This window comes from Leptonychotes weddellii, chromosome 5, assembly GCF_054177405.1.
Source record: "Leptonychotes weddellii isolate Sample4059 chromosome 5, ASM5417740v2, whole genome shotgun sequence".
NCBI classification, from domain to species: Eukaryota; Metazoa; Chordata; class Mammalia; order Carnivora; family Phocidae; genus Leptonychotes; species Leptonychotes weddellii.
In genome coordinates, this window is record NC_138373.1 from 20249754 (window position 1) to 20262941 (window position 13188).

Sequence of the window (13188 nt, forward strand, 5' to 3'; positions counted from 1 at the left end):
CCCAAGCAGGCTCCACACTAAGCACAGAACCTCGCCGAACCTGACATGGGGCTTGATCCCACGACCCTGAGATCATGACCTGAGCCGAAATCAAGAGTCGGATGCTCCACTGAATGAGCCACCAGGAGCCCCGCAAGTACCTTGTATTTAAAACAAAATCCTCCCACCTGTCTCAAAAGTTACGCTGTGTGTATGTCTGTGTCCCAGGAGGAGACAGGGACCTTGGAAGCACCCCCTCTATCAGGTCAGACAGCACCAAAGCCGGAAGTCCTTAGAGGTGGCCTATTCCAGCCCCCTGACAATGCCATTTCTACAACCTGCCTGGCCCCTACAGGCATCCGGCATTCGGGGAGCAGCAAGCTGGGTACCAGGCTAGGGACAGCCTCCCGCCGTCCCAGCCTCCCTCCCGCTTCCCTCGCACCCAAGCAGCCTCCAGGAGCCACGGCAGCCTGGCTGCCCAGCACGGATACCTTGTCTGTAGAGCGCGGCAGCATAACGGGCTGTGTTGCTGGTGCTCTGGGAGGAACAGAACGTCTGCTTGTCCATCAGCTTCCTGGGAGCACAGGGAGAACAGACGTCAAGGGGAAGGAAGCTCCAGACCCAGGGCATGGCAGGCACCGGCCCCCCCACCCCAGACAGCTCCTGAAATTCAATACCCAGGAACAGGGATCAAGGCCCCACCTCAGCATATGTGGGCCTCAGGAGGGAAGTCGGGGAGGAGAAAACCCAAGTCCCTGTTTGTAGCCCAAGGACAGGTGGTGGGTCAAGCCCCCACTCCCATCAAGGGGCCTCTCAGAAGGGAAGACATTTGCCACAGGGCAGGGCTGCGCCAGGTCCAAGCATGTGAAGCTGGGATGTTGGGAGGGAGCCCAGCAATGGGGCACCAGGGCCCAGGTGTCGGACAGGCCTTTGGAAGGCTCTTACTGGAGCGCACCAAAGCCTGCAGGCTGGGCCCAGGGGACTCACGAGGAGTAAGTGCTGCTCTCGTCCGCGCAGGCGCCGTCCACGTTGAGTGCGATCTGCTCCCCTTTGCTGCGGCAATAGTTGGGGTTCAGGGTGTCGATGGCCATCTCAAGCTCTACCTGCAGGCATCAAGCACCCCCAGCAGCTATGAGGAACTCAAAGATACCCCCAACCTGGCCACAGCCAAGTCCTGACCCCTGTCCCTGCCAATCCCAGCCCTGCTCAGAAGCAGGCCCGACACACACCGCTCCCTAAGGGCCCCCGGGGTTCAGTCCACATCAAAGGTCACAAACCCCAATTCCAACAGAAAAGCCAGAGTGTTTTGGCGGGGTGGGGTCATGTAATTCTATTTGTCCTCCCCATTCTACCCTCCAAAATCTAAATTAGGTGCCAACATTTAAAATTCAAGAGATTTTCTCATAAAAATCCTCATTTCCAACTTCTCTTGAAAAGTCACTGCAAGTGGCAATGGGGGGCAATGGGGGGCTGGAGCTACAGCCACCCCCTGGACAAGACACGTGTCTAGCGCTCCCAGCCCCTATCACCCCATCCCTTCGAGGCACTTCGAGCCCATCAGAGCTGCTGCACGTCAGTGCCTGCCTTATCCTGTGAACATGAGCCCCCCATTCCCAGTCTCGAACTCATCCCGAGCCTTATTCTCCTCTGGCCTCTCTGGAGCTGCTTTACTCCCTTTCTTTCTGGAAACTTCCCTTCCTCAGCTTTCCAGGCTCTGCAAGCAACTGGTTCTCCTCTCAACCCTCCAATCGCTCCTTCTCTGGGCTTCTAGTCCCCAAAGGGCCCGTCTCCTCTTCACTTGCATCAGCCCCCACCTGTACCAGCCCTCCCCTCCTCCACCTCCATCAGAGGGCAGCCCCACCTTCTGCTGCTTGGGCTTGATCTTGGCTGAGAGGTGTGGAATGTCATCATAGGTCATCGAGGCTGGACGCACAGGGTACTGGGGAGGGGAAGGGAGCCGTCAGTCCACCCTGCCCAGCCCGGCCCGGCCCGGCCCAGCCCAGAGCTGGGCTCACAGGCTCCAGCCAAGAATCAACACCAAGCAGAGACCAGAGGTCCTCGCTGGTCCCCGCCTGTGTCGCCTTCATACCGGCTCCACCCAGCTTCCTTCCAAAAGGCAATTTTCAAGGGTCTCTGACCTCCGAGGGACAAGCCTAAGCATCAGGAACCCACACAGGCCCCCCTCTGGTAACCCACGAGTCCTGCCGGGGAGGCAAGAGTGAGGATCAGGCAGAGGACATCCAGGCAGAGGACAAGGGACACAAGACCATGGGCAGCACAGACGAAGACCTGACCGGTGACATGCTGTGGGTGGAGGACGGGTGTACGGGAATTCATTACCCCATTCTCTCTCCGCTGCCCTGTAAACTTTTCCGTAATAAAAACTGCCACTGACCCACTCAGTCCCTTCTGGGCCTCAGTGTCACCATGCGTGAAGTTGAGAAGCTGTGGCCGGCGCTGCCCGTACCATGACAGCCTCTGGGAGAAGCTGCTGGAGGCACGGCAGCGTGTGCACTGAACCCTCTGTGTGCGGCCCTCTCAGATCTGCTACGTGTCAGCCCGAGGCAGCGGTGACTTCCTAAAAGCTCACTCAGGTAGCAACACAGCGACTCCTCCTCGCTTCCTGGGCCAGAGCTTATGGCAGCAGTAGGACGAACAGTCTGGAGCCTGACTGGTCTGGCCTGAGCCCTGGCAGCTCTGCCATCTCCTGATCTCGGGCTGGGACGGCTGGTGGTAAAGGGCAAGGTTCTGGAATCAGGCCTGGGTTCCGGTCCCAACTTTGCCTCTTGCAACGTGTGGACCTGGGCCAGCTCCTCACCACAAACGTGCGTGTCCTCACCTCACGGGGCTGCTGGGGGCGGGGAGTGAGGCAAAGAGAGCAGACACCGCAGGGCCTGGCCCACCGTGAACACATATGGGGTCACCATCCCCACCACCAGCTCCCCACCATTTTGCAGGCAGCCGAGGAAACCAGTTCAGAAGGCCTGAAGGACAGGCCCCCAGCCCCACAGCCTGTAAAGGCAGACCCTGGGGGCAGAGGGCAGGGGGATGCCGGGGCCTCTTCCCAGCTCACATCTGGAGTACCCCCACTGCTGCCCCGTCCTGGGCCCCGTGCCCAAGTGGCTAGCCTCCCTGCGCCTCACCTTCTCACATGCAACCTGGAGACAAAATACTTACAACTATAACCTTGTTATTGGAAATGCAAACCATCTGCCCGTTCCTTTAAACATGAAACCTAGTGTTTCCATTGGATCCAGCAATTCCGCTCCCAGGGATGTGCCCAAGAGAAAGGACACCTGTCCACACAAAAACTTGTGTGGGATGCCCACGGCCGCACTGTTCATAATAGCCCCAAAGTGGAACCGACCCAAAGAGCCAGCAACGCACAAACACAATGTGCTGTACAGAACCACACCACGGAGTCCTCTTCATCCATAAAACGGAAGGAGGTACTGATACATGCTGACCACGAGTGAGCCTCGAAACCACGATGTCGAGTTAAAAGCAGCCAGCTATGCCACGATTCCGTGTCCACGAAATGTCCAGAAGAGGCAAATCCATACAGTGAGAAAACAGGTTAACAGCTGCCTCGGGATGCAGGCAGCAATGGGGGACATGGGACCAAACTGTCCGAAAACAGACTGTGGAGCTGAGCTCTGGGCCGGGCCACGTTCTGAGCACTCTGGATGGATTCATCCAACCCCCACGGGGCGCTACAGGGCAGGTAGTATAACTGCCACCATTTTGCAAATGAGGAAACAGAGGCACAGAGAGCTCAAGGACCTTGCCCAGGGCTCACAGCTAAGTCATGATGGAGCTGGGCCTCAACACGGCTGCCAGGCCCCAGAGCCCCAGAACCACAACACTGTTCTGCCTTTCACGGCTGCCTTGGTTTTCCCATCTTCAAAATGAGAGACTATTAACCTGCCCACCCACAAGAGCAAAGAGAAACCCCCTGTCCCACACTCTGGTGCCCAGAACCCTAAGCGAGGCTGAGGTTTCCCAGCGCCCCTCACCCCCCACCCCCATGCTCAAGGTGGCCCCTTTGCCCTCTGGTCTCATCATTACCTGAAACAGATAGAGCTTCTCTGCCAGACTTTTGGCCAAGTACACGTCGATCTGGGAAAAAGGGAAGAAGACTTAAACAGGAGACAGACAGGTGGCTGGCCTGCCCTGGCCTGCCCCTGCTCCCTGGATGTCAGTCAGGGGTCGTGGCTCCTACAGGGAGTGCGGGGGAGGGGGAAGAGCTCAGCTCCTGCTAGAAACAGAGGGAACCGAGTCTCCAGCCTCCCTCTATGGCTCTCAGGGGGACCAGGACAAGAGTTCCTGGCCCCCTCCTAGGTCCACTACAACCCAATAAAAATGTGCCTTCCCCGGGGCTGCTCACATCAGGATGCATCCCAGAGCCCGATTAAATGCTTTCCTGATGAGGCTGGGACAGAGGAGAGCTTACCCATTTGCCTGCCCTTCCTCCCTGTGCCCTCCACCACCTACCCTGGACTGACCTGTCACACCACCTTCAGGTGGTCTGCAAGCCCCTCTAAGAATGATCTGGCCCAACTCTTTCTTCTCAACACTAACCGCCCCTGACCCACCGTGCAGCAGTTTACCTCCCTGCTTCCCGGCTCTTCATATGAACCATGTTCTCTCCCACCACCAGGCCTTAAGGAGGAGTGAAGGGCATCAGCGCAGGCGAAGCCTGTGTGAAGGGCAGTCTAGGTGGAGGGGGCAGCATGTGCAAAGGCCCAGAGGCTCTAGGATGTGTCTGGATCTGGGCGGACTCTGGAACCTACCTCCCCACCATCTGCATCTTGGGTCTCCTTCTTTGTCAGATCCTAAGCGTCCCGAGGGCGGGACACTGCCTTGCTCGCTCACTGCTGTCATAGCCCCCAGCACACAGTAGATCCAGTGAACAACTGCTGAATGACTTCTGGGTAGGCCCAGGAAGAAGGGGGAGTTGTCACACCCATTCATTCATTCAACAAATAGTCACTGAGTATCTACGAAGTGACAGGCACTGAACTTGGCTTTGTGGACACAGTGGTGAAGAACAAAATCCCTCCCTCGTGAAGTTTACATTCTAGTGAAAGGAGATTATGTTTAGGGGATGGGGAGGGTTATGATCAAGCACAGGGCGTGGCCAAGGTAAGGGGCTTGGGGGTGCCGGGGGGGGTGAACAGGAGAGCGCCACACGAGGCAGGGGGGGTCAGGGAATCCTCTTTGACAAGGAAATGCTGGATCAGAGACTGGGAGGAAGTGAAGGGCTCAGCTAGGCAGTTATCTGGAGGAAGAGGGTTCCAGGCAGAGGGAACAGCCTGGTTAGGGGTCCCTGGGATGCCAGCAGGTTCCAGGCTGGCCCAAGGATGGATGGAAGGGCCTCAGCCCTGCTTCCTGCTGTCCTGGGCCTGGGCTCTCCTCCCCGGCAGCCCCGGCAGATGGTAGGGAGCAGCGGTTACCTCCTGTACGACTGGGTCATCCTCTTCATTGGCCATACTAGGGGGGAGCCAGCCGCACGATCCTCAGACTCAATCTGCAAGGGACAGCAAGAGGCCTGAAACGTCAGCCAGCCATTCCGCCGACACCCCTGGGTGCCTCTGCTGCAACGGGCCTGCTCTGGGAGGGGAGAGCCTGAGACAAACAGCAAGTGACCTTCTTTCTACATCTTCCCTGGAGTCAACAGACGGCCAATTCTAGACCCCAGTGGCCAGAACCAAACAAGAGGGAAAAACCACCAAACAGAGGGTACAAACAGGTGGACCCGAGGCGGCACACGTCGGCTGCACCCGTGGGAAAGAATAAATGACCAGCTTTAAGGGTTTTGCGACCATGCACAGAAAAGAGGTCACTGCCAGGCAGGGGGATGGAGGCTGGCTGGTCCACAGCCATGATGCAAATATTCGAGCGCTGACTGGGGGCCACAGGGAAGCGTTAGGGAAGAGTCTGACGTCCAGCAGAAAGAGCCAGCAGTCCCAAGGCTGTCTGTGGGGGCTCTGTCTCTGGTACTTGACTTTCAAGCAGACTTTAAGCCCGACCTCGTGTGAGAGGATTTTCCTGTTTGGTGTGTGCGACACAAAATGACCTTCTTCACAGACTTTAATGTATTCAACACACCAACCCTGCAAGGTGGCCTGACTCTCCCCATTATCGAAGGGCGACTGGAACTCGGGGACGCCGTGCATGCGCTAGCCAGAGCCACAGAACAGGCCAGATGACGCACCGGGCTTCAAAACCAGGCCAGCCAGGCCATCTGACTTCAGGTAACAGCTACAGGTCAGGAAGCTCAGAGGGAAGGGAAGGGCCTTCCTGCCGGGAGGAGGGGGTGCATCTGGGCTGGGCCCTGAAGGAGAGAAGGATTTGGACAAGCCATGACACCAGACAGCAGGAGGGACCCCAGGTGACTGGCAACACCTCAAGCCTGGAGGGGAGAAGGCCGCAGGTCTCCATGGCAGAGGGGAAGTCAGTCTGCTGGGCTGACTCTTCATATTCCCACAGGAAGGGGATGGTCATGTGGGTACCTTCAGAATCCCAGCAGCCCCCAGGCCTCTAGTTCTGGGTAAGACCATCATGATTTTGGTCTTATCTACTTAACATCCAAGTAATTAAATATTTAGAAGGGCGTAATACCTTCACCATGGGTGAGATTCAAGGTCATCTAAGCCCTCTGCCTGAGCTGTACCACCCGAAGTCCTTTCAGGCGTTCCAGATACATGTTCCAAACTCTGACTGCTCAGCCCCGGTGCTGGTCTCATCCCTGATGCCTCTGCCCCCCTCACCTCACACCAGCAACTCCTGTCAGTTCCACCCTGAAGGCAGGTCTGGGATCTGGCCCCCCCCACTGCCACCCCCCTCGTCCAGCCAGCCCCACTGCCTGCCTGCACGACAGCAACGGCCCTCCGATCTTCGCACAACCCCACGGCCAGCGCCAGTGATCCTTCTGGAAGCCACATCAGGGCTTGCCACGCCTCTGCCTTCAACGGCCTCCCATCCCACTCAGGACAGAAGCTCAAGTCTTTATGCCGCCACCACCCCTTTGCCTCTCAGACCTCATCTCCCACAGGCCCCCTTCCTTCCTCTCCCCCCACCTTGGGCCTTGGTAACTGCTCTACCCCAAGAGCCTCATGGCTCCCTCCCTCACCTCTTCCAGGTTTTTGTTCAAATGTCACCTCATCACTAAGACCTGCCCTGCCTACTCTATCCAAAATTGCAACACCCTCCCCCAGCTCCCTTCCCGGCTCTGGCTGTCCCCAAAGCACGCACCACCACAGCTCTGTTATCATTTTGTCCCCATCCCCACTGCCACTAAGCAGTAAGCTGCACGAAGGCAGAGATTCTGGTCCGTTTTGTCCCTTGCTGTACCCCCGAGCCCGCAGCAGGCACTCCATACATGGGACCACAGAAGAAATGGGACCACAGGAGGCTATTTAACAGAGAGCTACCAAAGATTTCTGAGTGGAGGAAGATGTGGAGGAAGAAGGCAAACCAGAGGGAAGCCAGCTGCCCCAGGGGTTAGGGCTTGAAGACTGGATGAAAACCAGAAGCCCTAAACTGACAGTCTGAGGTGCGTGCTCCTGCCCAGAGAGAGGGGGATGGATGGCAGAGCCCCCGGGCTCAGCCCGTCTGCACTGACCGCCAGGGGTCACAGGTGCACGGCGAGCACCTAGCTCCTCTCCAGCCGGCTCCGTGGACAACCGAGACACTGGGGACTTGCACGCGAGTCAGGGAACAGGTCATATGTACAAAGAGGCGTGGCCTGGGAGCTTCCCCAGACGCAATCATTCCTGAGAAACTGGCTTTCTCAGCTCTTGGTGGGCTCTGCCAACCCCTCCCCCAGTCACTGAGGAGCTCGGGGACGATGAGGTACCTGGAGCTGTGGCTCCTCCCTCCAGATGGTACACGCGACTAGGGTAAAGCAGGGCTCTCACTTCCCCTCATCCTCCCCGCCAGCATCATCCAACTCGGTGGCTTTCCAAGTTTTCAGCCTAAGACCTATAGTAAGAAATCCACTCCACAGAAACGACCCAGTACATACACACAATTATGGAACTAAACCAAGGTTTCACACAAGCTTAACTGCCCCTATTAGATGTGAGGCAGTGAGGTTTTCTACCCTCACTCATTAAAATTAACATGCTGGTTACAATCCTCCAAAGTGATTTCACATCTCACTAATAAAAGGTATTTTTTTATTTTTATTTATTTATTTATTTTTTAAAGATTTTATTTATTTATTTGACAGAGAGAGACACAGCGAGAGAGGGAACACAAGCAGGGGGAGTGGGAGGGGGAGAAGCAGGCCTCCTGCGGAGCAGGGAGCCCGATGTGGGGCTCGATCCCAGGACCCTGAGATCATGACCTGAGCTGAAGGCAGACGCTTAACGACTGAGCCACCCAGGCGCCCCAAAAGGTATTTTTTTAAGTAATCTCTATGCTGAATGTGGGGCTCGAACTCATCCCCCCGAGATCAAGAGCTGCATGCTCCACCGACTGAGCCAGCCAGGCGCCACTCACTAATAAACCTTCATCTGTGATTGAAAAGTACTGCTCCAACAGGTCTCCCTGAGGTCCCTCTTTTCTATCTCCAGTCCTCCCAGAAACAGCCAGAGCTGTCCTTGCAAAAGAGTCAATCACATCATTCTCCTGCTCAAAACGCTTCACCTGCCACATAGAATAAAATCCAAACTCCCTTCCATGGCCTCAAGGCCCTATGTGATCCTGCCCCTGCCTTTCCCTCACCATCTACATGGCCAGAGAGCCACCTGCTGGGCCTCCAAGAGGCTAGGCCCCAGCCTGTCTCAGGACCTTTGCATGTCATCTACTTTTCCCACGTCTTTTCAAAGCTGGCTCCTTTTCATTAGATATCACCCCCCCAACCCCTCCAGGAGGGGAGAGAAGTTCCCTGGCCACCCAATCTGAAAGAGCCAACCGGCTCACAGTCACCACCAGCTCTCCCTGTTTTCTTTCCTTCATGGTTCTTTTCACAATCTGGAACCACCTAGTCTACTTGCGTTTGTGTTGTCTGCCTTCTGTACTAGAATGTAAGCTCCAAGGCGGCCTCTGAGTTACCTCAACCATAAAGTGGAGATGATCACACTTACTTCATCAAGTTGTTATAAGGACTATTATCTCTTTTTAAAATCCATGCTGTTCTCCCAATACCTGGCATGAAGTGAACACTCAATACAGTACAAAGAACAATTAAATAAATGAACACATGAAATCAGGCGGTAATAGACCCTTCACCCTGTGAGCCTAACTCAGCCCCATCCAGACACTGGTGGACTCATGGTTTGGGCCTTACGGACACTTGAGAACAGACATGGGCTGTGGCCCGGGCAGGAGCAGCCCTCCCAGCCACAAGCCAAGCTTCCCCAACTGCAGTGACCACCTGTGACCACCTTGGGTGTCCTGTGGCCATAATGGTACTCTATGGCAGTGGCTCCGTGGCCTTGAGCACACGAAGTTCCCCCCAGCAGGGAGCTGCCAACAAATGGAAAGGAGACAAGGACACCAGGTAGAGCAAAGGAGGGGTTCAGAGCAAACGAAATACCTGAATGCCACACCTGGGTGCATCCCTGTGCACCTAGGAATCTAACTGGTCGGCCAATCAGAAATGCAGAGGCAACTCCAAAGTCTCTCTAGCTACTGGAGGGAGAAAACAAAGTACAACGCAGTTAAGAGGAGAGGGCCCCAAGGGCAAACAGTCTCCAGGCCTGGATTCTAACCGCCTGTGTTTGTCTCTGGCAAGCCATCTCCCCGCTCTGGGTCACCTCAGCTTCCACCTCTGTTAAAACGTCAGCCTGGAAAAAAAGAACTAATTAATCCTTAACTGGTCATCAGACCTTTCTCCAAGGACTTCACACACGTTCTCATCTTCTCAATAGTCCTGTAAGTCAAGATTCATCATTCCCAATTAAGAAACGAGGAAACTAAGAATCAGAGAGTAGGTAATTTTGCCCAAGGTCACAGTGCTGGAGAACAGCAGAGACAGAGCGGAAACCCGGGTCTGGCTGATGTCAACGATCCGTATTCTTAACCACTATGCTGCACACCTCTTGAATAAAAGGCAGTATGGGATAGTGGGGAAGAGCCTAGACTCTCAAAGCAGAACGACACCGGTTCAAATCCCACCTCAACTACCTACCATATATGGCCCACCTGGGATCGTTTAATCTTGGAAGGTCTCACTATTTTCATCGCTAAAATGGGAATAAAAGTACCAAACTCCCGAGGGCTGCGGTGAGGATTAAATAAGGTAATAAATGTAACCTCCGGGGAGCTTTGTTATTAGTTGGCAACATGTTTTCTTCCAATGTCGGAGAGCACAAGGCCGCCACAAATCAAACCCTGCGAGCTGGGGCTTCTCGCGTCTTACCCTATTTAGCCCTCACCACAACCCAATGGGGCAGTTGATTTTATTATCCCCACTGCACAGATGAAGAAACGCTGGCGACTGCTAAGACCTCCTCCATCGCCCACCGATTCTAAAGCTGACATAACTGAACGACCTTGTTTATGTTCGGGTTTACTTGACGTGCTTACTGACACCTCCTCCAGCCCCACGGTCAGGGCCGTCTCCGCGGCACGGTGCCGGCTCTCAGTGAACGCTGAATGGAGGCCTGAAGAGCTGAATGAAGAATGCCGGGCCTGGCCGGGCGGAGACTGCTCTGGTTCAGGGCGAGGAGAGGGCCGGGGCCGGCTTGGGGACCCTCCCCCTGCCCAGCGGGGCGGGCCGCCGGCCCCGGGCCACACTTGTCCAATGGGTTTCGCCTCCCTCGCGGGTGGTCAGGCCCCCTTCTCACGCCCACCACACAGCCGTCGCCACTAGCTGCCGCGCTGGCGGGACACCGGGTGCCTTCGGACAGGTGCTCCCGCGGGAGGCCCGCCTGGGCCGGGCGGAGCACGGTGGCTGGACCCTGAGTCACCGCCGGCAGCCTCGGCCGCCGCATCCCCGACTCCCAGGCCCGGCCGAGGTCGGAGCCCGCGGCCGGCCCGGGTCTACGGGGGCCGGCTCCCCAATCCTTCCCGCCCGAGTCCCGGGAGGCCCCCAGCCCCTGGGTTCGGCGCGGCGCGGGCCTCCCGGCCTACTCGGCAGCCCAGCCCAGGCCCACCTCGCGAGTGCGGCCCGGCTCCAGCCCGGGCGTGCGCTGCCTTCTCGGCACTCACCTCTCCGCGGGGGCCGCGCGCGGGCGGCGGCAACGGCCCAGGTACCCGCGGGCTGCAGAGGCGGCGGCGGCCCGGCTCTTCTCTTAGGCAGCGGCCATGTTGCTGGTGGAGAAACTCCAGCGGACACGTGGGGGGAGCGGGCCGGGCCTCACGCTTCCTTTTACCCACAATGCCCCGCCCCGGCGCGCGCAGACCCGCCCCCTCCGCCGCTCCATTCATACCGGCCGCCTGCCGGGTTGGGCAGCAGGAGGCGCTGATGACCCGGCAAAAGAGCAGAAAACAGAGCCTGGTGCCAGGGCGGTAGGGGAAAAAAGAAAAAAAAAAAAAAGGCTCTGGCAGCGGTGGGATTCGAACCCACGCCCCCGAAGAGACTGGAGCCTTAATCCAGCGCCTTAGACCGCTCGGCCACGCTACCGAGTTAGCAGATAGTTCTTCCGGGAAGCTACTTAATACTCCACCGAGCAAATTTCACTGTTTCTTATGTTTTATTTGATTTTGATGGACTTATTTTGAACATGTCATGTATTTAAAAGAAAATCTTTGCTCCAGTAATTACACCCAGATTTGTTGCAAATAGGTTTTAGAGCGAAAAGCAGCTTAAGAATCCGTGTTTAGAGTCGGCTGTTTCACCCGGAGACCCCACGAAGAGCCACGTATCTCCGGAGAAATGATGGATTCCGGAGAAATGATGGATTCCCGCAGCAATTCGCCCCAGGGCCTCCGAAGACCAAACCCGGGGGAGCTGGTGTAAGCAGTTTTCTCTGAAAAGTTATGTGTTTTAATTTTTAGTTACTCAAATAATAAGTGAATTATTGCAAGATATTAAAACTTTGCAGATAAGGTACAAATGCTCTTTTAACTTTGACTCTAAATCCCATCCACAGAGGTAACCATTATCATCAGCTTAGTATCTATTTTTCTGGATTTTTTGCTGTGAATTTATGTGGATATGGATACATAGATACCCATAGAGAATTGATATTTTGTTTTTATTGTGTATGGCTTTTTACATAAATATTATCATACTATTACTCTTGATCTGCAACTGTTCTTTCACCCAAATATGCTTTTAAAATATCTATCCATGTTGATGGAAATAGATATTTAAAAATACAGAAAAAGTACAAAGAAAAAATAATCACCCACATTCCCACCACCTAGTACTCTGGTATTTCACTTCCAATTCTTTTCGTATGTACATACTTTTCATTAAAAGTTGATGATATGAATATGCTGTACTTTTAAAAATCCATTTAAAAATATACTAGATCATTAAAATTTTTTTTAAATAAAAATATACTAGACCATTACAAATTAAAAATAAAACCTCCTTCCCAAACATCCTCCCTTGGCTATAACTATTATTATGATTTGATGTGTATTCAATCCATTTTTTATACTTTCATATCTATATATTTATACCTATAGATACAGATATTTGTGTGTGTGTGTATATACATATATTCTCATGAACAATATATAGAATGGTCTTCTGTATGTTTTCTATTCTCATAAATATTATTGTGCCAAGATCATTCTGAAACTTGTTCTTCTATACCAACATTCTGAGGTCTATTACCAATGCATATAGATTTTATTCCATGATGTGAATACAAACATTTAGGTTGTTTATATTATATTGTTATATCTAAGTTTCTGGTTAATATCTAATTGGCACACACCCTAACATTTCACCCATATTTCTCCTTGCCTTCAATTCCTCCTCAACTCAGTTTTTTTTCCATCTACCTTTAACATAAATATTGATATGCAAAGATTTCATTGCATCAGGAGAGTTTGTGCTTTTAAAGGAATTCTTCAAAAATATAGAAGCAGCCATCTATTGAGGACACAGGCTAGCCATGGTGGGGCATTCAAAGCTAAATGAGGAATAGTTCTTAAGATGAATAGAAGCATTCATCTAGTCACAGTGCTTTAGTACCAGGAGGGACTTTGTGAGTTGTGTACTGGGTTTTCCAAAAGGGAATATCCCCGTGGTGAAGGATAATTGCTGGAATATCTGCCTAATCTCGCTTTTCTAAGAAC

At 54.1% G+C, this 13188-nt stretch overlaps 1 protein-coding gene and 1 non-coding gene across 6 annotated transcripts in view; both read right to left on the reverse strand.

Moving 5' to 3' along the window:
- POLR3E (RNA polymerase III subunit E) overlaps nt 1-11298 on the reverse strand; it is a 29732-nt gene extending 18434 nt beyond the window's left edge. For 2 of the 5 annotated variants that reach the window (XR_014145315.1, XR_014145314.1), the window contains exons 1-6: nt 11143-11298; nt 5436-5509; nt 4048-4098; nt 1841-1918; nt 967-1082; nt 471-553 (exon numbers count right to left, since the gene is read on the reverse strand). Coding sequence is in view for 1 of the 5 variants with exons in the window: in XM_006730796.3 (XP_006730859.1) it covers nt 471-553; nt 967-1082; nt 1841-1918; nt 4048-4098; nt 5436-5471 (364 nt within the window). In the remaining 4 variants the exon portion in view is untranslated. Of the gene's footprint in view, nt 1-470; nt 554-966; nt 1083-1840; nt 1919-4047; nt 4099-4589; nt 4679-5435; nt 5510-11142 lie in introns of those variants that run through there. The other 3 variants (XR_014145316.1, XM_006730796.3, XR_014145317.1) reach the window with 3 other exon arrangements.
- A 177-nt stretch (nt 11299-11475) lies between these two features.
- On the reverse strand, nt 11476-11557 carry TRNAL-AAG (transfer RNA leucine (anticodon AAG)). The gene has a single exon. It is a non-coding gene; the product is annotated as a tRNA-Leu (tRNA).
- Nucleotides 11558-13188: the final 1631 nt, after the last annotated feature.